The 26,056-nt window shown below is 39.1% G+C and overlaps 1 protein-coding gene across 1 annotated transcript in view; it reads right to left on the bottom strand.

Annotated features, from left to right (window-relative positions):
* The window catches only part of cdh7a (cadherin 7a), a 226,637-nt gene that overhangs the window by 120,421 nt on the left and 80,160 nt on the right, over positions 1-26,056 (bottom strand). Inside the window, exon 3 of the mRNA XM_041814197.1 lies at positions 9,512-9,806. Within this exon, the coding sequence (XP_041670131.1) occupies positions 9,512-9,806 (295 nt within the window). The remainder of the gene's footprint in view (positions 1-9,511; positions 9,807-26,056) is intronic.

The raw sequence follows: 26,056 nt of genomic DNA on the forward strand, positions 1-26,056 counted from the left end.
TTTCCATGTGACAAACGGAGAATAAATCTGAAAACAAATCTGCAACTTGGAGCGTTAAAAAAACTAAACCAAATATATTACAGTGCTCCGTTTAAGCCCAGTAATTTGGCAACGCCTTCATGGGTATTCAAAGCTGCCACCGTTGATTAAGTTGATTATATTCATGCACAATCACACCTGCTCCCCACTGTTTCAGATAAGCACGGATTATTGCTCAGAGATCAATTCAGCTGCTGAGTGAAAATGAGTTACAGCACTTAAAAACAAAGTTACTCTCTGCCTGCTGTTTCCTTTGTGTTATGGCTCCTTCACAACGGTGTCAGAGAGTGGAAGGAGGCCTTAAGATGCGTACCAAAGTTTGTATGTACCCGTGTTCACCCAGGCCATTCTTGTGGATGCAAAACAGTCATGGACAAAAGTATTGGCACCCATGGAATTTTTCCAGAAAACAAAACATTTCTCCCAGAAATTGCTGGGCCTTTATGTGCACTGGAACAAAAAGCAGAAGGAAAAGGCCAAAATTGCCGGACAAAATGATTGTCCCCCTTTTAAGACTGTGGGTAAATCATTTTATTTCCAGCATGTGATGCTCAGTTAAAGTCACCTGTGGCAGTAACAGGTGCTGGAAATGTAGAAATCACACCTGAAGCCAGTTAGAATGTCTAAAAGTTGACTCAGCCTTTGTGTTGTGTGCCTGTGTGTGTCACACCAAGCATGGAGAAGAGAAAGAAGAGCCCAGAATTGTCTGAGGACTTAAGAAGCAAAATTGTGGAAAAATATGATCAATCTCAAGGTTACAAGACCATCTCCAGAGATCTAGAAATTCCTTTGTCCACTGTGTGTAATATAATCAAGAAGTTTATAACCCATGGCGCTGTGGCTAATCTCCCTGGACGTGGATGGAAGAGAAAAACTGACTAAAGAATGCAACGCAGGATAGTTGGAATGGTGGATAAACATCCTCAGTCAACTTCCACACAAATTCAGGCTGTCCTGCAGACTCAGGGTGCAAAAGTGTCAGCTGGGACCATACGTGGTCATCTGAATGAGATGAAGCGCTATGGCAGGAGACCGAGGAGAACCCCACTGCTGACAAAGAGACATAAAAAAGTGTTTTTAAAATCACTTCTTAAGATGTCGGCTGTGTCACTCCTTATATCTACACATCTACATGCAGCTCAGTCGATTAAATGGGGTCACACTGCACGGATACAGCAGTTTAAACGGTGACAGGAGACTTTTATTGACTTTGCATCTTATCTAACTAAGTCCAGCTTGCATTCATCCATAAGGTAAGTCATAACAGACTATTTCTTCAGCTTGATTCTGATGATTTCCACCTTTAACCCTTTAAAACCTACCATAGTGCTAGTCCACCAGGACATATTCTTACATTTTTCCATACTGTAGAGCCATTTTTGGAAGTATTTCTATTTGCTTTACACCAATATAACCCTTATATCCCAAGTTTTAATAATATGTATTGACTTATGTCTTGACTACTACAATAAATCGCTTAAAAGTGCAATAAACCTTAAAAATACATGAAAATCGTTTTTTTCACATATATTTCAGAAATTGCACAGCTGTATCCCTCAAATTTGTAAATGTAAAAATGTTGCACAATATCCTTTGGAATCACAGGAAATTTATTTGGAGTCTGTACATAACTTTCTTTTTGAGATATAGTCAATTTTGTAACTTGTAAAAAAAAAAAACGAGCCAGATGAGTAGTTGGACTCTTCATCCAACGCTGTAATTAGTTCGAAAGCTTCGTGCCAGCTCTAAAACGGTTTGGCGCAACCAGGGTCTTGCAAATCCATAACTACACATGTGTGGAAGTGTGTCAAAGGTGTGTGTGATGGATGTCTGGTGTGTGTGGGTTGTGTGTCTGAGTGTTTTTGTAAAAAAGTATGAGTGAAATGAGAGCGAGGGCGAGTATGTGTGCAGGTTCTTCAATGTATTCCCCGGGAAAAAATACAACTCCTGGGAAAATACACCACTTCCTGTTGTTGGGGTGGGGAGCCTATGAGGTAGGGACACTTAAGAATCCTGTGACAGGTCATGCCCACAACGTAGTGACGTTTATTTCAACGTAGGAAGTGCTGCAAATACCTGTGGTCTCGTTTATAAAGATGCATTTCATTGTGCATTGGATATGCTTATCGTAGTGCCGGCGCTACGCTGGGTCCTATAGGGTTAATCTGATCCATCAGTTCATACCACATTATGCACAAACAGCTGATGCTTTTTCAGTATTAATGCTAAACTGCTGCATCAGTGCATCCCTATTATTTGTAGCTAAAGTCAGAGCTTTCTAATATTTTGCTCTCCTTGTGCAAATTCAAACAGAAAAAAAGAAAAAACCCAAGGTGAGAGAACCACCAGCTGTATTCATTGATGGTCAATTTTATGTGTATTTTACACAGTGACACAGAACACTTAGCAAAGATAAATGTGATGGCTGAAGCCTCGGATTACATAAGAAGTTGGACGCCTAAAAGTGTCCCCTAAATGTACATTTCTATCCCACGCTGCAGAGAAAAAGCAGCATGACACTAAAGCTCCACCTGTGATGAAATAATAATAACACGGATGGACTTTCCCTAAACCAGAACACCTTTTTCATTCCCAGAATTAAATGACTATCCCATCCTTGATCTCGGCTCATGAATTAGACAGGAACAATGACAGCTGGATATAGAACTGGCGAGCAGTAAATTCAAGAGCTGTGGCCTTGGGTTGACATTACATTCTCTATGCTTGTAATGAGCCCTCAAACTGCTCCTTTGGCCCTTCACTGAGCAGCGGGAGAGAGAGCCAAGCCACGAGATTGTCACTCCTCCAACTGTCCTCAAGCTCTCTTGTCTTTTATTTGACATCCCTGTCTTGATTAAGACAAAAGCCTTTAGAGATCCCAGGGCCATAAGGTCGCCATGTGTATGGACGAGCCCTGCCTCTAATTACTTTAATTAATTAAATTCATGATTTCCTCTAAATTGAAGCCATTAATCAGCAGTGCAGAGCTGTGACCATTAATGATTTAAAGACATCTATAAAGGAATTATTGAGGACAAGAGGTGCTTGGCCCCGTCCCTGTTCTTTACTGCATTGATAATTGCTCTGAGCAGATATTTACAAAGAGAGGCCATGCATTATTCTCCTGTTGTTTCCTCGACTTGTGATGAAGACCTTCACAGGAGCCGGCCGAGTAAATAAAGTGCAGAGGGTGACCCTGCGTCCCGGCGCTCGTGGTGTGAACGCATCCTCCTCTGTGGGTGATATACCGAGTTGGCGTCTTATCTCTGGTTGGACACGAGACTCCCAGCCCTTGTACTCTGTAATCCTCTGGTTCCTTGAGCCTGAGCTCTGTACCCCCCGTTGACAGTCGGCTGTGTAATCCTTCAGAGATCTCTGCGCCTGTGTAGTAAGCAAAGCACTGCTTCCTTTGGAACGGCTCCCACCGCCGATGTACGCCTGCTTAAAATCTCCTTTTAACTTTGAAGGTTATACAAAGCCATAAACACCTCTGTTTTCCTACGTTTTCATCTCTATGGAGCCATGCACGTCCCAGCTACTGAGATGATGCTGATACACAAAAATAACTGTGTAGTCGTGAGTGTTTGTTGGTCAAAGAACTGAAATGTGCTGAAAAACCCAGAAACTTAATGTGGCTATAATCAAACTAGCAGCTCTGCAGATTTAATCTTCAGTTCACTGATGTGGTTTTATGACCCCAATATCTGAACCATCATTGGTTATCGTCTATGTCAGTGATACTCAACATTTGGCTCTTTCGTGATTATTTGTGGCTCTTTTATGTCTTAATCTTAAACATTATTCCCCAAGAAAATCCTTAGAAAAGGAAATCTTTTTTGCCCTTTTTTGACCATTTTTTGCCATTTTTCACCCATTTTAGCTACCTTTTGCCATTGAATATCACTTGTTTCACACTTTTTTGCACATGTTTGCCACTTCTTTGCACTTTTTTACCCATTTTTGCCCATTTAGGCAACCTTTAGCAATTTAATACCACTTTTTCCCTACTTTTTTGCCCATTTAGCAACTTCATGCAACTTTTTTACCCATTTTTTGCCACTTTAATACCTTTTTTTCCCCTTTTCACCAATTTTCTCCCCATTTTCACCAATTTTAACTACCTTTAGTCATTAAACACCACTTTTTTCCTAGTTTTTGCCCATTTTAGCCACTTCTTTTTGCCACTCTTATCCCATTTTTGCCCTTTTTCACCATTTTTTTGCTACTTTTCGCCCATTTAAGTTACCTTTTGCCATTAAATACCACTTACTATTTGCACTTACCACTTACTTACATACTGTGTTAAATTATCAAAAGTGAAATACGTGCTTTGCATGAAACAGCTTCCAGCTCAGACTTCTTCTTCTTCTTCCTTCAGCGCCTTCAGTGCAACAGTCTTGATACCTCAGTCTAGAACTAGTGATATCACAAGGATCCATCCATTTCAGACTGTTTCACAAGTTAAAAACTCCTCACAGCACCATGAAGGGCTTTAGAGCTTTCAATTTACTGGAAAACACCAAGAAAACAAGACTAAATCTGCATCCAAGGGCATGTTTGAATTCCTGTCTGACTAAACAAATAAGACCTTCAGCTTTGAAATAATCCAGCAAAAGTCTGGAGTGCAATGCTAACAGGCTAGCTAGCATATTAGCATCTGTTGCTTGCCAACTCTTGACTTTTTTTCTGCCACCCTTCCCACTCTTCAATCCTCAAAGATTTTCTTTCTCTCCACATGATGACACTCTAAAATCTGCCCATCCGCTCAATAATCTACTTCTAATCTTTTCAACACTGAGAGGATTGATTGCAGGGTCCCACTCTGCTAATGGATTGTTCTTCAGACTGTGGAGTAAAAGGCCTGAAATATTAATCTTTTTCTTTGTATCAAATACTTGTATCTGAAGTTTAAAAATGATTCTTAAATTAAACCTTCTGTTTGTGTTTTTTTTTAATCAAATAAAAAGGCCAGATCACCATTTGCAGTCACACACTCCCAAATGCATTTCTGTCTCTGTCCCATCTGTCAGCGCTCCCTCATGATTGGTCCCCAGCTCCCAGCATGCCAGGGAACGCCTCGAGATCCCCCTAGGAGGAGCTGGATGAAGTTAAGGATGCCCGGCTTGCTCTTTTTAATGGCTGGATAGAAATGTATTTGTCTGGGTCAGACATTTTTCAGAGCCATTTTCAGCAGTAAGGAGCTGCTAATATGAACTCTGAGCCCAATTTGTGGGAAACATGCCCGTGGCCCTCATGCCTGATTCAGACCTTAACTTTGCTTGAGTCAGTTTTGCGTCACTCATCAACATTTTGGAGCCTTAAGGTCTGCGCTGGCATATGTGAGGTGATAAATATGTAAATTAAGGCACATCAGACTTCACATTACACTGCGCTTAGACTGAGCTGAAAACACCATGAAATAGCATACTGACTGCATTTAACGCTCGGCACCACCCATTTCTTGTTGATCAGAATGTGGAATTTAAGTCTGATTAAGCTCTACTTGAATATTCAAACAAAAAAGGCCAAAACAAAACCCCTTAAATAATGTTAAAGAGTATTCATAATGCAATGTTTAAGGTCGCACAGATCTCAATATGCACGTCTCTCAGCTGTTTTCTCATACACCTGCTGAGTCCAAAAAGAAGCCTCAGGATGTTGTGGTTCATTTGCATTTACTTGCATTTTGAGCTCAAGCGTGACCCGTTCAAAACCTTGGAGGAAATCTTGACCATGCAGCAAAAAAACAGACAGTCTGATATTACGGATTCCTCCAGGACTGCATTTTAAACAGACAGATAAAAGAAATATCTGCAGTAATTGCTAGAACGAATACAGCTGGATGATGTTTTAAATCATGTGAGCGGTTCATCACTTCTTGAGGATTTTTAGTTTCAAATGAATATCTCAAAAACTTTTGGATAGATTGGTATGCCATCATTTTCCCAGAGGAGGAATCATTATAATCTTAGAAATCACTGCATGGGCTCAGGAGCACTTCTAGAAATCACTGCCTGTCCACACAAACGCTGGGCCAGCCACCAATGACAGTTAAAGCTGCATCGTGTAAAGAAGAAGCCATATGTGAACGTGAACCAGAAACGCCCAGTCTTCTCTGGGCCAAAGCTCATTTACAGTGGACTTAGAAATGGAAAACTGTTCTGTGGTCAGAAGAATCAAATCTGAAATTCTTTTAGAGCCCCACAGATGCAGGTCCTGCATGCTACAGAAGAGAGGGACCGTCCAGCTTGTTATCAGTGCGCAGTTCTAAAGCCTGCATCTCTGATGGTATGGCATTACATCGATGCCTTTGGCGTGGGCAGCTCTAACACCTGGAAAGGAACTATCAATGCTGGGAAGTAGAGGGAGGTTTTAAAGCAACATACTCTTCCATCCAGACAATGACTCTCTCAGGGAAGGCCTTACATCATGGGTGTCAAACTCAAGGACCGGGGCCAAATTCGGCCCCTAGTACAGTTACACCCGGCCCGCAATATCAGATCATATTTTTATTATAACTGGCCCACCAGTATGAGGTCTGCAGATTTCTACCCCAATAAAAATTTAAATTTAAACCCAGGAATTCAAAATATCCCTGTAAAGTCATAAGAAATTGAAAAACTAAAGAGTAAACATTTTTCAGATAAAAAGTCAGGAATGTAGGGAAAAATGTATTTGTGATTTCCTTTCATACTTTCAAAATTGACACCCCTGTCCTTACATATTTCAGCAAGACAATGCTGAACCACACACCGCATCTATCACAACAGCATGGCTTCACAGGAGAAGAGTCCAGGAGCTGAACTGGCCTTTCACTAAAGAAGAACCTGGACTGTTGAGCAGCTAGAATCCTACATCAGACAAGAATGGGGCAACATTCCTCCCCCAAAACTCCACCAACTGATCTCCTCACTTTACGAGATGTTAACTTACTTTTGTTGAAAGAAGAGGGAGTGCTACACTATGGTAAACATGGCTCTGTCCCTACTTTATTGAGTTGCGTCGCTGCCATCGAATTCAAAATGAGCTAATACTTTTCATGAAAAAGTCAGATGTCTCAGTTTCAACATCTGATCCGTCTGTTCCAGATTGTCTGGGCAGAGAGCCATTGGCCATCATTCTGCAGACCCTTAAACCCTTGACTATATTCATTTAACTCTAACTTTTTTAAAATGTATTTTTAATTTATTTAACCCTTGACTGTACATCTGTAGAAGACAGCCTACGGTTCCTGAATGCTCACAGGATGAGGAAACAGTCTTTTCAAGTTGTCAAACTAAGAGTCAATAGTAACAGCAGAATCAGCTGTTTGGCATCGGCAGAGAAGATTTGGCACATTTTTCAAGGGTTCGACCCAGATACTCAGCTCTGCTGCTCATCCTACAAATGCATGATCCTTATAAATGTAGCTCCATTTAAAAGGAAATAAACAGGCTTTCCAACGCTAGGAGATTTCTTACCAAGAAGCATTGTTACAACAAAGAAATAACCTACCAAACTTTAGCTGTAGAGTACAGCAGGGGTTTTCAAAGTGTGTGAGAGTGAGCCTCCCCTAAGAGAAAAATTATTCATTCGGTGGACCCCCACCCACGTAAAGATTCAGATTGAAAAAACACATAACCATATTTTCAAACATTTATGTCTAATTTTAAATATTTTTAACCTTTTCATATTTTTGATATTTTGTCCTGCCAATGTTCTTAAATATCCGTTGTTACCAGGTAATTTATTGCCAATACTACCTGATTATTCTGCTCTGATAATCCTTAAAGCAGCGTTACTCAACCAAAGAGCCAAACTATTGAAAAATACCTTCGATAGAGCCACAATCTAAGAGGTGAAAAGTGGCAAAAACAGCTTGAAGTAGCAATAAAAATAAGTTAAAGATGGCAAAAATGGGCAAAAACCAGCAACAATGGGTGAAAATGGGCAACAACTGGGATAGAAAGTGAAAAGGAGATGGGTGAGAAGTGACAAAAAATAAGTAAAAGGTAGCAAAAACAAGGCAAAAAATGAGTAGAAAATGGGGAAAAAAAGCAGCCAAGAGTGGCAAAATGGGCAAAAAGTGGGAATGAAGTGGTATCCAATGACAAAAGGATGCATATATGTGTGAAAAGTGGTGAAAAAAATGATGAAAAATGGCAAAAATCTGGAAAAAAATGGCAAAAATGGGCAAAAAGTACAAAAAAGTGGCATTTAATGATAAAGGATGCGTAAATGGGCAAAAGTGGCAAAAAAATTGTCAAAAACAGCAAAAAGTGGCAAAAAGTGGCAAAAAGAAGTGGCAAAAATGGGTAAAAAGTAGGAAAGAAGTGGTATTTAATGACCAAAGTTAGCTTACATGGATGAAAAGTGTCAAAAAATGGTATAAAAGGGCAAAAAAGTTTCCCTTTTTTCAGGTTTTCTGGAGGAATAATATTTAAAATTAAGACATTAAAGAGCCACTAATAATCACACATTGAGTATCACTGCCTTAAAGTAACTATCATTTTATCCATTTTGCTCCATGCACAGCAGAAGTTAGCAAAGCAATTCACATTTTTTTCTGGTTTTTGGTTCAATAGAGTAAAATCCAACAATTGTTGGACAAACTGGACAAACTTCTTGTTCTTAGGATGATCTGTAGCTACTTCTTGCCTTCACCTTTCCCTTTTCTAACTGCTGACTGGCAGATGTTGGCTCCCTATCAAAGTTTAGTGTAGCATCAGCACCAACCTGGTAAGGTAAGGTAACATAATGTGCTGCAGAGCTTTCAGCTATTGTGCACTCAGTAGCTTTCAATTATTATTTTGACTAGAAAATCAAGGTTAAAAAGTTTTTATATTTTATATCTAACTTTAATAATCTACTTTTTGGCTCCTTATTATTCATTTTTTTGACTTTGGACCTTTTTTTCTACTATCCATGTTTTATGAAGAACTGCAAGTTTCTCAAAATACTTTACCGATGAATTGCCTTTTCCAAAACTTCCAAGGACAGCTTGGCATTTTAATCTTTGCACATCGTCATGCTTTTAAAAAAGGAATCAAATAATTTGCAAGATTCAGGCACCGATAGGAGGAAAATACGGTTTTATATTAGCATGCAATTTTGTGAGAAGAAATAAGAAGCCAAAAAAAAAAAGAAAACTCTGACTTTCTCTACCTGAAAACTGTCAAAATCCACAAAGTTTAACCTGGAACTCAATTCATGTACTCCAACTAGTTTAAATAAGTGATTAGGAGGTGTTGGGTCTTACAAAACACGTTGGATTCTCATTAATACTGAACTTCCTGATCCCTGAAATGACCCAAAGACTAAAATAAAAAAGATGAAGACTAATTCACTGAGGTGGAAAATTATGGAATGCAGATTTTGGAGTAAGAGCAAGTGAAAGAGAAAGAAAGAGAGAGAAAAGGATGAAAAAAGGGGAAATATGAGCGAGAAAAGGAAGCGTTATAGGATTAACTCTAAGACGAATGGGGGAGCTTACCTAAGGGTGACATCTCTGGTACTCCTGCCAAGTACGGTCCATCCAGAAACTTTGGCTCATTATCATTGATGTCCTGGACCTTAACCACAAATTCAGACCTGGGCTCTACGGGTAAATTGGTGAGTCTGTCTATAGCTTGGGCTTGGAGGGTGTAGTAGGCTTGTGCCTCCCGATCGAGGCGCTTCGTGGCGTGGATGTCCCCCGTGTTCTCGTCGATGGTGAAGATGGAGGTGGCGCCCTCACCAGAGAGAACATATTTCACCTTTCCGTCTCCTTTGTCCACATCTGAGTGTAGCTGTTGGAAGACAAAAAAAAAACATCAGTAAGGAAGGGTAAATTATCTGTTGGAGGAAAATAACTTTAATATTTTAGTGCTAGACTTAAAAAAGAATAACTTCAGGGCTTTGGGCTCTTCCACCAGCCATTATTAAACCATGATAACACATGTAAGGTTGAAACTAACAAGCAAAACTGATTAATCTTGTATTGAAACCTGTCTGTATTCTATTAAATAAAATGTCCATCACTGTATCTAACACAGTGTATTAATGCTGCATATTATATACCACTAAAGCCCATATAAAACATTGGCCTCTACTTTGAGTGCATGCTGGATAATGACACCCCAATACTTAACAGAGGATATCTTTGCAACTACAAGGCCTTATGAACCATCAGGGTGTAGAAATAAAGGGAACCCTTGTCAGATTAGCGTAGATAAATAAGTATGAATATATATGTTTTTCTCAGCAGAATATATGAAGTTGGCACACAGCCAAAATGAAAAACCTTATTTCAGAATCCAAAAATTCTACAATTTTAGAATGAATGTTTCTTAGGAATGATGAAGTTGAAAGTCCAAATCAGTGGCAAACCATAGAAAAACATCTCAGCATCACCTGTGCCAAATTTTATGATAATAAAGCGACCCAGAGTGAAATTAAAGAGGTTTCAGTACCGAGGATTCAGGCTGTTTCTCCAAAATGGAACATTTTGAGCACACTGGGCACCATCTGTGCCACTTGAAAAGAGTATTTCACTTATCTGTGTTTTTTTTTTTTTTTTTTAAATAAACAGACCTATGGACATTTTCCATTAGTTACCAAACCATATATTTCACATTATTTCTCTAAAGGTGTCTGTTACTTTTAGATGCAACCTTTATTGAGTTTTTTATTTCTATTTTTCAGAGATTAACCAGACCTATGTGTATTTCCCATTCAAAAGCAAACCCCAGCTGCAATAAGCTGGTAGCCAGCTTCACCTCCTCCACCCCAGCCGCCTCTTTTATAGCTTAAAGCTTGTTGCACCCCCATATTCAGAGTCATGCTACTGTGGAGTAATTGCTTTGGAAATAATTTCATTGTTTTTAATACACATGGTCTTATTTATGGAACTATTTATTGCTTTAATTTGTTGAAAAAAAACACATAAGATTAACCCAAGAATAATTGTATATTAAAATACAATTGCAATATTTTTTGGGGAAAAAAATGGCAATTAGATCATCTTTGCAAATCATTCAGCCCTAGTATGAATGTTGAAGTTCACTTCTGGAGCCAGGGCACTCTTGAGCTCCATTTCCATCATCAGAAGTTATCAGAGATGTCATTGTGACCCCCAAGGATTGTGGGTATTTAAGTGTTTTTGTTTGAGATAGCAAATTAGCTAACCTGGCATGCCAGATGTATTTGTTTCACACATCCATCTGGAAAACCACTCACAGACAGCGTTTGGGAAAGGACAGAGCCTTTGAAAAAAAACTCTGAGGGTGATTGGATGAATGTTCTGTCTGTCACATCTTTACGGGCCAATCAGAGCAACAAAACACGTGACGTAGCTGCTACTGAGGAGTAACTCCATAGAGAACTGCATAACATGAACCACGGCGACTGTAGACATGTCAGTACTCGACTTTTGTGGTTTTTGAAAGGAAAACAACTCACTGCTGTTCTTTGTTCTTCTTTTAACCAAGAAATGTCGTCAAGTTCTGATAAAAATGGCGCTTTAGCAGCATCCACACTAATCTCTGCCGCCATAAAAGCACCGGCCTCTTGTTGCTGCTTGCTTACATCACGACTCCGCCACACCAGACAGTACTTCCCCTCATCACTGATTGGTCCTGTCACTTTCTAACCGGGCCCAAACGGTTCAGACGGGAGCTTTGCAAGATGGATTCGCCAGTGAGAAACACGGAAATGGGCGTATCCATCTGCTTTGCAAGGTTAGAAATTAATCATATTTTTCTCAAAAGCAGATTTATATCTTACAAACTTCTGTCGTCTACAGGAGCTTATACCAACACCTACATGTAGCACATGTAGCAATCATGAAGTAGCATATTGCTAACAGCATTTATATGTGGCGAGGCGGTGCTATGATGATTTTCATGGTTATTAAGATGCTTTGTGTTGGAGTTGTTCAAAATATGATAAACATGAGCTTGTAGTCCAATCTATTCTGTTCAATCTGACGTGCAACATGGATGTGTTTTAGATGATTAGCGCGCTCTTTGATGGACTTTGTGACAGATCTCGCCTGCAGAGCCTGACTGGGCTCCATGTGGGCTCAAAGGGTTAAATATGTAAAACATGTAAATTTCCCTGCCGTGTCTTTTTTCCTTAAACATTCGCATGCACACAGAGCAAGCAGATCCACTGTTTATTGAACAAACATCTGAACCAGATCAAAAGATCAAAACATGCGCCATTTATGCATGAATTAATTATGCTACAAATTCCCCTCATGATTTGCATTTTGCTTCATAAAATGGATTGAATTGAAAATGGTCGGGCTTGCTGAAATGTCGCTGTGATTTGCTAACTAATTGATCAAACTTGCCATTTAAAACCTCCATTAACAGCCCACTTACACTGCAAACAAAACAAATATGGTCGATTTAGAAAACACATGATGATGCACCTTCTGTTTTATTCATATTCTGTCTTTTAGAGTAGAAATAGAGGAAAATCCAAAGATTTCATGAAAAGGTACTTGAAAGCTTTTCATGCATGGTGCAAAGAAAAGCTTCGTGCCAAAATACTCCAGCCCAAGTGGAGAGCCTACGCTGTTTGTTTGCCATCTCTTCTCAATTGATAATGACATCAGGTGTAGATACTTCTTTGCCCTAGGTACGGAAGAATCCAATATTCAAACCGCCACTTGACTAGCACTGAGAGGATGCTTTGTTGAGTGAAAGCTGGACCCAATTTCCAAGCTGTGCTTTCTTTTCATTCATTTCCTGCCCTTTGGAGGAAAAGGAGCACAGATGATTTAGTGGATGTGAATGTTCTCTGTGCAAGTCTTGATATATCTCTATTACTTGGCATGTGGATAATTATATATTTCGACAACTTTTAACAGAAAATGTCGAACTGCAAGGAAGGGAAAGCTGAGTTTCTTTAACAGAATGTCTTCTCATATTTCCCTCTGTTGCCTTTTAAAATAGACATCTGCATTTTCACAAATTCAAACGTATTCATCATGATTTTTAAAGCTCCTTGGAGGAGTTTCTATCTGCTTATGAAACAGGCTGAAATTATTACTTTTGTATCTCAAGGACCAAAAATAGAAAAAAAGACTAAAAGCAACCAGATTAATTACTTCTCTGTTATAATTATTAATGCCTTAAACTGATGCTGCAGGGTAGCTGTCACAAAAAACAGTGACTTACTATTTTATTTTGCATGAAAATGTTCCGATTAATGGCACATTTGATTGTTAAAAAGGGGGTATTATGCCTTTTTTTCAAGACTTTACACCACTGATCATCAACTGGTGACCCGGGGGCCACATCAGGCCCCCCAAAGCTTCCTGTCCGGCCACCGAAAGATCATTAAATTCAGAAAAGAAGGAAAAGAAGATTTTAAGAGTATCCTTTTGCTTTAAATGTCTGCAGCTGTTAAATCCATCCATCCAAACAATTAACATTGAAATAGTTTTAGAATGACTAACCATCTGATCTGTTTTACAGAAATTTACTGTCAAAATTAGTTGAGATTTGAAAAATGGTTAAGGTTGGCTGAAGTGCTGCAAAAATTGGCAGAAAAAGTTGTGAAAAGAGGTTAAAATGTGTCAAAAATGGTAAAGGAAAAATAGGGGCAAAAGGTATCAAAAATTGGTTACAAATGACAAAAAATAGTGCAAGAAAGTAAAGGGGTTAAAAAGTGGCAAAAATAGAAGAAAAGTGACAAAAATTGAAATAGAGTGGCATAAAGGGGATAAATCATGCAGAAAAAGTGGTTTAAAGGGGGTTAAAATCTTTCAATAATTGGGTTAATGTGGCAAAAAGGGGCAAAAAGTATCAACAATGGGTTAAAAGTGGGAAAAATGCTTTTTAAAGTTGCAAAAATTGTTGTAAAAAATGGAATAAAAGGGGTTAAAAAGTAGCAAAAATGGATAAAAGAGTGGCACAAAGGGGATAAAACATGCAGGAAACGTGGTTTAAAAGGGGTTAAAATCATGCAAAAGTTGGGTTAAAGAGGCCAAAAGTATCAAAAAGGGGATAAAAGTGTCTAAATGGGTTAATATTGTGCTAAATGACGATTAGGGAGGGCCCATTCTCTTGGATTTTCAGGGGTCCGGCCAATCCTGTTGTCAGGCCTGCTGCGTTATAGATAACAGGGATAGATCTCACTGGTAATGACTAAAATGTCCTGTAGTTTCAAGGAAAATACAAATACTACTGCAATAATATTTCAATCAGACCAAAATGTTGATTTAATTTTTTGTGTATTTGAATATCTGGCCTCCAGAGTTTCTGTTGAGACTGAATCTGGCCCTTGTGCAAATGTACATGATGAGCCCTGCTTTACTCCATCTCTCTGATAGCTTCACATGGTTTACAGCTCAAAAAACTCCTCATGTTTCTCACACTGGCGTCCTGAAAAACCCTTATTTTAACCTCTGTCTGAAACGCTTTGTTTTCGCTGCTGTCTTTTGTTAAAAATACCTCTGCAAGAGCCACAATTTAAGTTTTGAAAAGTGGCGAAAATGAGTTGAAGTGGCGATAAAATACTTAAAAGTGGAGAAAGGTTAAAAAGCGACTAAGGAGTGGCGAAAACAGGCAGAAAATGTGTTGGAAAGGTTTTAAAATGGCAAAAATAAGTGTTAAATGGCAAAATGTGTTAAAATTTGTAGGAAAAAATCATGAAAACTGGTTAAAATTTGGCAAAATGGGTGTAAAGTGGCGACAGTGGAATTCTAAAAATATTCTTAGTTTTTTTAAGGCTATCTGGAGACCCCCTCTCAATGTCTCGCGATCCCAAAGGGGTTCTCGACCCCAGGGTTGAGAACCACTGATGTAAACAACCTTTCTTTAAAACTAGTGACAAACCAAACTAGAAAAGCACTCGCCCCCATTAGCCCTATCACCCAATAGTGAAGAATCTTTTTAAAAATTCCTGTATCCACACGGTGATCCAGATCACTCCTAAAATCTAATCAGTTCTTCCTTATGCCATTTGTGACATTTCCTGAAAATTTCATCAAAATCCATCCACAACTTTTAGAGTTATGTTGCTAACAAACAAACTAACAAACCCTGTCGATCACATAACCTCCTTGGCGGAGGTAATGAAGGTCTGATAAATGTCACCGCTCCGAATCGTCTGTTTGAGGACAAAGAACAGTCAGGGAAGTAATATTTCAGAGCCAGGCACTCAGGTCTACAAAGAAGTCAGTCAAGTCTGTCTGAACCTGTCAAGTCACTTACAACCACCCTCTACTTATGGCAGAGTTTTATTCCCAAAAGAACGATTCACGAGCGTAAAGATGACTTTAGGACCCCTCCTCAAAGGCTGACTCAAAAAAAATCCTTGAGCAGCTCTATAAAAAGAACTCTTGAAGCTCGTAACTGCAACCTTGAATAATCGTGTTTGAAGCCAGAGCTGTCTGATGGCCGTCAACGCGCTCGACATGCCGAACATCAGAGTGATCACAGAAAAGTGCCACCAATCTTAAGGGAAGGCCATGGTGGGTATTCAGAGATGGACAGATGGACCGTTTTCAACTGTCAGCGTTTAGCAGAGAGCATATTTCTGTCGTTACTCCATCACCTCCAACATGACAAAACACCCCAATTAACACTACGGCCTGAAGGGCCAGCTTTTAGTGGATCTCTTCAGTCAGTGTTTCTTGATATTTGGTGATAAAAGGCTGCTGAAAAAACTCCGGTTGCTTTAAGTGCAACACTATAAATGCCTTCATATAACACAAATCCTGTATTTTCTCTACATTCTGTATAAATATAAACACTTGGTGCAACTTGTGTCTCTTAAATGACCTCTGTGGCCTTCGGTCGGACAGAGAGTCGTTTCTGACCTGTTCTGTCGGGACGTCTCAAAGCTCTTCAGCTGCTCAAAGGACAGAGACTTAAGGAGAGAGGATGGAGATCAAATGAGTGATAAGCAAAGCTACTATTTTTCCAATAAAACAGTTTGAAATTAAAATGGCCTTGGGAGAGAGATACTCGAACCAAAAGAAATGTCCAAGGCTTCATCGCATTCATCAGAATAGTTTTCTCACATCTAGAAGAATGAGGCAAGGTTGTCACAGTACTACAAGTTTAAACTTTGATTTGATTTTAGTAAACATCATCTTATATTTATACCTAAAGTGACTCCGTGGCAGCAAAAACAGAAATCCTAGTCCCAAAGCATCAACAATGGCAACCGAACTCCCTTACATTGTTTCTTATGTATAAATATAGACGTCGACGGTACTGTGAGCACCTTTTAGGCATGTTTAGGACAAAAACCGAGGCTGAAGTAAAGCCTTGACCAGAGGTCGTAAACTCAATCACAGCAGGGGCCGGATTCTGGATTCAGGTCTAACCTGGGGCCTAACAGGGTCACCGTTTTAACCAGAAACTGTTAATTTCATTTCACCAGTAATAAAATATGAAAACAAAGAGGACTGATGATAAATCATTTGGAAATTCAAGTGAGTTTAAAGGCTCAAAATTTGAGAGAAAAATTCCAACTTATTAGTTCAAAAGATCAGAACACAATATTAGAAATAGAAAAATAATGTTTTTAAAGAGCAAATATAAAAGGAGAAAGTTGAAATCATGAATTTGAAAGGTCAAAATATGAGATCAAATTTGAAATCATGAGTTTAAAAGTCAAAATATGACTTAAAATTACAAATTGTGAGTCTGATAGTTCAAAATATGGGATTAAAAAGCCAAAATTAGGAGTTGAAAATGTCAAAATATGAGCTAGAATTCAAAATGATGACTTATAAAGTAAAAAATATGATTTTAATTCAAAATTGGGAGTGTAAACCATCAAAATATGATATAAAAAGTAATAATTATGAATTTAAAATGTGAAAATATGAGAAAAAAAATTGAAATCATATGTTTAAAAGTGAAAATATGAGATTAAAAAGCCAAAGTAAGGAGTTGAAAAGGTCAAAATATGACTTCAAGTTTAAAATTGGGAATCTAAAAGATAAAGAATGTTATATATAAAGTCCAAATTATGAGTTGAAAAGGTCAAAGCATAAAATGAAAAGTCAAAATCATAGTTTGAGTCGTTATCTTGAGTTGCAAAATTTAAAGTATGAAATAAAACACAAATTAATGTCTTTCACCACATTCTTGACTTTTTATGAAATCTTTCTCATTCTTTATACTTGCAGATTTTTATGGCTTAACAAGGATTTTTTTAATAATCAGGTTGAACTTTATTTTATTTTATCTATATAATTTCTTTATTATATTTTTTTATATTTATATATTTTATATATATATTATATATTTATTTTATAATTTTGACTTTTTTAAATCTTAAAAAGTTTTTTTGAAAAACCTTTTAAAAAATACTGGTAAAGGGGAATAATAAAGTGGCTGAAAAGGCTTTAAATTGACAAAAATGCATGGAAATCCAGTGAGATGGAAAGAAAATCAATATAGACTGGCAGAAATTGGTAAAACTGGCAAAATTGTGCATATCAGATAGTGAAATGTGGTATTTTTTGCTTGCATCTTGTTGTACTTTACCCTTTCATTTGACATTTTTTAAGCCAGGTGTTCTCAACCTTTTCAGCACGTGACCCCCAAAATAAAGGTGCCAGGGACCGAGGATCCCAAATGGCAAAAAATTGTGGAAAAGGTGGTGAAATTGGAACTTAAACGTAGCAGAAATGGATTAGAAGTGGCAAAAAATAACCAAAATAAGGCCAAAATGGGCATAAATAGTAGTAAAGGGAATTATAAAGTGGCTTAAAAGGCTTTAAATTGGCAAAAAAGCATGAAAATCTGGTGAAAATCTAGTGCTAACTGAGAAAGAAAAAAATAGGCAGATATTTGCAGAAATTGGTCAAACTGGCAAAAATGGGCATATCAGATAGTGAAATGTGGTTAAAATTGGAAACATTGGGCATAAAAAGTGGTAAAATGTAGTAAATAGTGGCAATATGGGGTCAACAGAGGCAACATTTGGCTTATGTAGCAAGATTTGGTTTAGAAGTGGCAAAAACAGGCAGAAACAAAGTAGTGGAAAGTGTTTAAAATGGCAACAATAAGTGTTAAATTGCAAAAATATGTTGAAATTTGTGGGAAAAATATCATGAAAACTGGTTAAAATTTGGCCAAACTGGTGTAGACTGGCAACAGTGGAATTCTAAAAATATTCTTAGTTTTTTTTAAGGGAATCTGGAGATCCATTCTGAAAGGGGGTCCCAACCCCAAGGTTGAGAACCACTGTTTTAAAACAGTTTACCAGTTTTCATTGGAATGTAGGTTTAAAAGGTTTTGCAAATCACGGCGGTGTCTTTATTCCCATTTAATGCAATGCCCCTTCTTTTTTGGAATCAGTGTTTGTAGGTCCCCAGAGCCAGCCTCTGCAACCGAGGACCGGACCGCCAAGGTCCCCGCCTTCAGCCGCCGCCCAGTTCACACCACACCAGACCTCTATGGCCCCCCTACGGGTGGTGAGTCCATGGGAGGGGGGACCCACGTTGCCTCTTCCGGCTGTGCCCGGCTGGGCCCCATGGGTGCAGGCCCAGCCACCAGGCACTCGCCGTCGAGTCCCACGGTGAGGCGTTCCGGGCAAGTCCCACTGGGAGGAGGCCCCGGGGAAGACCCAGGACACGCTGGAGAGACTATGTCACTCGGCTGGCCTGGGAACACCTCGGGATCCCCTGGGAAGAGCTGGACGAAGTGGCCGGGAGAGGGAAGTCTGGGCTTCCCTGCTTAGGCTGCTGTCCCCGCGACCCGATCTCGGATAAGCGGAAGAAGATGGATGGATGGATGGATGGATGCATGGATGGATGGGTGGATGGATGGATGGATGGATGGATGGATGGATGGATGGATGCATGGATGGATGGATGGGTGGATGGATGGATGGATGGATGGATGGGTGGATGGATGGATGGATGGATGCATGGATGGATGGATGGATGGATGGATGGATGGATGGATGCATAGATGGATGGATGGATGGATGGATGGATGGGTGGATGGATGGATGGATGGATGCATGGATGGATGGATGGATGGATGGATGCATGGATGGATGGATGGATGGATGGATGCATGGATGGATGGATGGATGGATGGATGGATGCATGCATGGATGGATGGATGGATGGATGGATGGATGGATGCATGGATGGATGGGTGGATGGATGGATGGATGGATGCATGGATGGATGGATGGATGGATGGATGGATGGATGCATAGATGGATGGATGGATGGATGGGTGGATGGATGGATGGATGGATGGATGCATGGATGGATGGATGGATGGATGGATGCATGGATGGATGGATGGATGGATGGATGCATGGATGGATGGATGGATGGATGGATGGATGCATGCATGGATGGATGGATGGATGGATGGATGGATGGATGGATGGGTGGATGGATGGATGCATGGATGGGTGGATGGATGAATGGGTGGATGGATGGATGGATGGATGCATGGATGGATGGATGGATGGATGGGGTTTGCAGGTGTATTTTTAAAAGATTCTCTACTTTTTGATTCAGTTGGTTATTTAGATGTCACTCTTTTCACACACAGAAACTTCTACCAGCCTTGGAATTATGTTTGTTTTTACTGAAGCATCATCGTCTCAGCTGTTTATTGTTGTAAATTTGACATTTTTTTCACATCCTGAGCTTATATTTGAGAAATAATGAATAACTTGAGCCCAGGTCCATGCACATAATAAACTAATATCCGATGCTTGGGCTTGATTATGTTGAAATGGAAATATGATCAAAAACAGTAGTTTCTAAAAGTATGGTCAAATAAAAACATGTTTTCCTCTGTAAATTGGAAGTAGTCATGTGCAGACACAGGTGTTACATTTTTGTCAATACTGTTGCTTGTTTATTAATGGAAATTTCCATTATTGCTTGTTTGTGACTCAGATCCAAATGGTGCCCGTGTTGCCAGTGCCTAAGCTGGATTAATCCCAAGATTTAATGGGTTCTTCCTTGGCAGGTGCTAAAGCCTGTCACCAGTTTTATTCAAGCCTGGCTCTACAGCACCAGCTACATACCCTCTTAGATGGGAGTAATCAAACTTTGTCATTAACCCAGCCTCAGCCAAAGTTAAAGATACTTACACCTACCATGAGAAGTTTTGTAAAAGCCTCTGTTTAATACCAAAACCTCTCTATTACCAACAAAAGCAGACAAGACCAACAGCAGGGATTTTGACTATTCATTTGGAGTTTTTTTAAATGCAGACAGATCCGACTAAGTGATTTACAGCACACAGACTAAAAAGTCTTTGTTTACATCTGCCTGTCAAAGTTTCACAGCAGAACTACATTAGCAAGCCAAGAGAGAGCTTTATTAAGGCCCACACAGAATGATTTCTGAAGTCTTAACAGATGATGAAAATGCAGAGACCCCATCAATGATGACAAAAACAGACTCCAGTCCTTCCTCTGAAAACAGACGTTTAGCAGAATCTTTTTTGGTCTCACATGTCTGTGGTGTTTCACACATCCATCTGGAAAACTTCTCACAGACAGCGTTTGGGAAAGGACAGAGCCTTTGAAAAAAACTCAGAGGGTGATTGGATGAACGTTCTGTCTGTCACATCTTTACGGGCCAATCAGAGCAACAGAACATGTGACGTAGCCGCTAGCGAGGAGTAAACTCCATAAGAGCTACATAACGTGAACCATGGCGGCTGTAGACATGTCAGTACTTGACTTTTGGCATTCTGAAAAGAAAACAACTCGCTGCTGTTCTTTGTTCTTCTTTTAACGAAGAAATGTCGTCAAGTTCTGATAAAGCTGGCGCTTTAGCAGCATCCACGCTAATGTCTTCTGGCCTCTTGTTGCTGCTCCGTTACGTCACGCCGCCGCACCAGAAAGTAGTGCCTCTCAACACTGATTGGGCCGGTCACTTTCTAACCGGACTCAAAACTTCACTGCAGGGGCCGGATTCTGAGTTTAGGTCTAACCTGAGGGCCTGACAGGGTCAACGATAAACTCTCAAGCTCATTTTCACCAGTGATAAATTATGGGCAAAAAAACCCTTTTGAAATTTGAAAAAGTGAAAATTAAAAGTTTCAGAGCTCAAACTCAGAGATAAAAAAATTGAATGAATAAGTTCAAAAGGTAAAAATACATTATCAAAAGTTAAAATAAAATTTTTATAAGTAAATATATGAGATTGAAAGTCAAAATAATGTTTTTATAAGTAATACAGAACTGAATTTCCATTTGACCTCCTTCACCAACAATGCAATATAAAATAAGTAAAGCTTGTGCTTCTTCTGCAGTTGTAAAAAGAGTGAAGAGTTTTATTCAAGGCAGCTTTTAGATTACCCACGCTGCACTTGTTTAAAAAAAAATAATACAAATAAAAAACACTTCAGTCCCACAATTGTGTTCCCTAAAATCAAACGGAGCTGTTGACAATGCCTAACCTTCAACACAAACACTGCTAAATCACTGCTGGAGATGCAAACACAGCTTCTCAATGACTCCGGCGGCCCACGCAGCGATGATGCTGCTTCTAAAGAGCCTCGGTAAGGATTGGAACGAGCCCGCTGACACGTCTTCCTCTTAGAGTCTGCCACATCGGGGTACAAGGGGAGGCTTCATTGTGTTTCTTACAAACACTGCGTGATCCTGAGCTGAGTTTAGGAACAGGAGTGAAGGGGTTGTTGATGGTTTCTAAGAGCCTCTTTGTTATATCACGGTTCTTAAAGAGCACATAAAGTGCTGCTTCAGTCCAGGAACAGTTCATAGATAAGATTATGTTTAAGCAATCTAATGATTTTCCCTTGTTAGGATTATTTTTACTGTCAAAACAAAACAAATGAGCTAGCACACGATGTGTTCAGGGCTTTTCAATTATGTACTACTCTCTCTTTTTGTTTATTCTACAGCATTTCTTTTCATATTACGATGTACCCACAGAGGACTGTTGTTGAAACTCTTCCTTCAATTTATCTGTAAATGTCAACATCTCATTATGGGATAAATAACAATGGTATTTCAGGTTCTGAGCCGGCGCTGCAGGGGAGGAGAATGATTAGGTCAATATTATATCGGTGGCACTGAAGGAGTACACGCCGAACAGAGGATACAACACCAAAGGTCTTTTATTAATGGAATCCATCAACGCGCTGATGGATGCTGCGTTCGGGGCGCGATGATTGCATTCGTCGTGTCCTCCAGCGCCAGCATGCATACGCGGCTCTCCGTGTTTATTCACCATCTCCCGCTGTCGGCGAGCAAACTTGAGGTAAATTGTCAGTGGTGGAAAGAGTCAACATTTAATCTTGGGGAAGCCAACCGAAGCGCTTTTGTTTCCGGCGAACACCGCGGACAAGGAGGACAAAGCTGAGGGGACACAAAGCATGCAGGAGGGGTGAAAGGTCAGGCTTACTTTGAGGTCGTTTCACTGACTCGTTTGCTTCATTTCTTGCACTTTTTTTCCAGGAATGCTGGAAGTCAGACAGAAATAGGAAGAAGAATTCCTGTCTTTATGACACCTACTGCATCATATAGCTTTTAGACCAGGGGTTCTCAACGTTGGGGTCGGGACCCCATTGGGGGTAGCGAGACACTGAGAGGAGCTTTCCGGGTGCCTTAAAGAACATATTGAATTAAACTGTTGCCACTTTGCACCAAATTGCCCAATTTTGCCCATTTTTATCACATTTTCCCTCCAATTTTGCCAATTTTAACACATTTTTGCTACTTAAAACCCATTTTTTGTCAGATTTAAACCCTTTCCACCACTTTTTTCTGCCTGTTTTTGCCACTTCTAAACCAAATCTTGCCACTCTCTGCTTATTTTTGGCTCTGTTAACACACTGTTGCCACTATTAACCCCTTTTACTACTTTTTAAATCACGTTTCATGATTTGATGTGCCAATTTTTGCCAGTTTCTGCCTCAGCTAACCCCTTTTTGCCAGTTTAAATCAATTTTCATTCAATTTCACCAGATTTACACCTATTTTTGCCACTTCAGCCACTTTTGAATCCCCTTTAACCACTTAATATGCCCATTTTTGGCTCTTTAACCGATTTTTGCCATGTCTTGGTTATTCTTTGCCACTTTTAGGTAAGTTTTGGCACTTCTAACCAGTTTCTGCTACTGTTAAAATCTAATTTCACTACCTTTCCCATCATTTTTTGCTATTATTAACCCATTTTAACTTTTTTTTAACATATTTTAATTCTGTTTTTAACAAAGGGATTTACATTTTTAAGAGGGCTATTTACTACTCAAATAAATCAAAATTAGTAAATCTCTTTAACAACTTCAGACTTGCTCAATACTACCAAACATTCAATAATTTTCAAGATTTTAACCCTTTAAATGCCAGTTTGATTATTTGAAATATCTTATTTTTTACTACAAAAAAAAAAAAAACACAAAACGTGAATTATTTCCCATAAATTTAATAGTGGGCTTTGGTGCTGATGAGAGCCTTGGATGGGTCAAAGATTAGCAACAAAAGTGATTTCAATGCCCTTGTGTTTTTTATCATATCTTATAATATAACGGGCAAAAATACAAGAATTTGGTGCATGGTCCTACAGTGAGTTAATGGTTGAATCTGGAGGAATACGGTAAAAATGTCAAATTTTACTAGACTTCTTCACATGGGAATGCTGACGTTACAGAATGCATGATTTTATACTGCAATGACAGTGAGATTAAAAAACCTGGTTTTAATGGAAGTCAATGGGGGCATTTTCGCCTTGAAGATGTCAGGAGGGTATTTCTGAAATTACGTAAAAAAAATTATTAATGCAGTCAAATCAATTTTGTTGCTGATCTTTGACTCATCCAAGATTCTTATCACCTCCAAAGCCCCATCTTTCTACTGTTTATTATATGGAAAATAATTCCTTTTTGTTTCGTTTTTTGCTGTAAAAAATGAAATATTTCAAATAATCAAACTGACATTTGAAGGGTTAAAATCTTGAAAATTATTCAGTGTTTGTTAGATTCGAGCAATTCTGAAGTTGTTAAAGAGATTCAAGGAAAAAAAGTATAGTATGGTGATTTAATGGCAATTTTTCTGTCCGTGTACATTTTTGCCTCGAAGGTGAAAAGAGGGTTGTAAATTTGAGGAGGGCACAAGGGTTAAAGCGACGCCATCAAAGCACGGTGCGAGCTGGCTGGTACCGGATTTCGATACTCGTCCCTAGCGATGGTCTGGATGAATGGTTGAATGAATGGAACCATTCAACCATGAATGAGGCGTGACCTCTGATCATGCTTGACCTGTACAGTGGGTTCATTCAACACCTGGAGGTAATACCAAATACTACACTACGTTTTTGTTAAGGTTCAAAATTATCAAAAAAGAAACCAATACCGCTCAATCCTAATCAGCAGTTTGTTTCATATCTGGTAATGCCAGTAATTACCTTTAATAGCCAACATCTGCTGGTAATATTGAGCATTCCCACTGAAAAAATGTGAAACAGACAAAACTAGTGTGGAACTAGCATGTACGTAACACAGCTGCTTTATATTCCTTACTACTGCAAATCCGTTTAATTGCATGTAGCACTGATTTAAAGGCAAAACAATCTGCCCTTTTATAGGAGTAATAAGAATAACTTTGGACTATGATGAAATTTTGCTCTGCAGTCAGTAGCAACACACATTCAAGCAGCATCAATAAATGTAGCTTTAAAAACATCAAATGAAGTAAAAGTCCAATCGTCCGTAAATACATTTGGGCAGAACCAGATCTAAAGCGAACACAATTAGACATTTAAAAAGCCTGAGGCAGCTGGAACAATACTGCCTTAGTAGACTCTGTCTGTGAGCAGGATGAATTTAAGGCCGCATGGAAGCTGGCAGACTTTAACATCTTACTGGACTGTTGTTTGTCTTCCATCTTTGAATTTTGTGTCTTTTTAAAAACTCATTTCCTGTCTTCAGGGATCTTCATGCTTCATGCTTAGAGGGTGTAAAAAAGAAACTCAGGAGGATTTCAGGAAATTTCAAGAAAAATCCTTGACAAGATCAGCTTTAGTTTACAGACACCGGCTGTTGGTTACTTGGATTCAGTTTCTACAAAACATAGCAACGTGTTCGTCAGTGATGGAAAAGCTCAGTATCACTCCAAGGTAAGATTCAGAAACTCTTTATTTGCCTTCGAGGGCCTTTTGATTACAACAGTGATTCTCAACCAAGAGTGTTTGAATGGATCTACCAGGTAAACCCAGAGAAGAAACTGGAGCACGCGAATCGCTTGATGACGTTTAATCAGGTACAGTTTCGACACGCACCGCGTCTTCATCAGAGATTAAACGTCATCAAGTGATTCATGCGCTCCAGTTTCTTCACTGAGTTTACCTGGTAGATCCATTCAAACACCCTTGATTGTTACTGGTCCTTTCTGTGAGCACCAACCTGGGGGTGCTGAAGCGCAAGAGACTCTCTCACCAGTGGTTCTCAACCTAGGGGTAGGGACCCCCTTTGGGGTTGCGAGACACTAAGATGGAGTCTCCAGATCCTCTTAAAAAGACAAAGAATATGTTCAGAATTCCACTGTTGCCATTTAACACCAATTTTGCCAAATTTATACCAGTTTTCATGATATTTTCCCACAAATTTCAACACATTTGTGCCATTTAACGCTTACTTTTGCCATTTCAAACCCATTCCACCATTTTTTCTGCCTGTTTTTGCCATTTCTAAACCAATTTTTGCCACATAAGCCAAATGTTGCCTCTGTTGACCCCATATTGCAACTATTAACCCCATTTTACCACTTTTTATGTGCAATGTTTCCCATTTTAACCACATTTCACTATCTGATATGCCCGTTTTTGCCAGTTTGACCCATTTCTGCCAATATCTGCCTACTTTTTCTTTCTCAGTTAGCACTATTTTGCCAGTTTATATTGATTTTCTTTCCATCTCACCAGATTTCCACACATTTTTGCCAATTTAAAGCTTTTTCAGCCACTTTATAATTCCCTTTTACCACTATTTAGGCCCATTATTGGTTATTTTTTGCCACTTCTAACCCATTTCTGCTACTTTTAAGATCCAATTTCACTACCTTTACCACAATTTTT

Source organism: Cheilinus undulatus, linkage group 19, assembly GCF_018320785.1.
Source record: "Cheilinus undulatus linkage group 19, ASM1832078v1, whole genome shotgun sequence".
NCBI classification, from domain to species: Eukaryota; Metazoa; Chordata; class Actinopteri; order Labriformes; family Labridae; genus Cheilinus; species Cheilinus undulatus.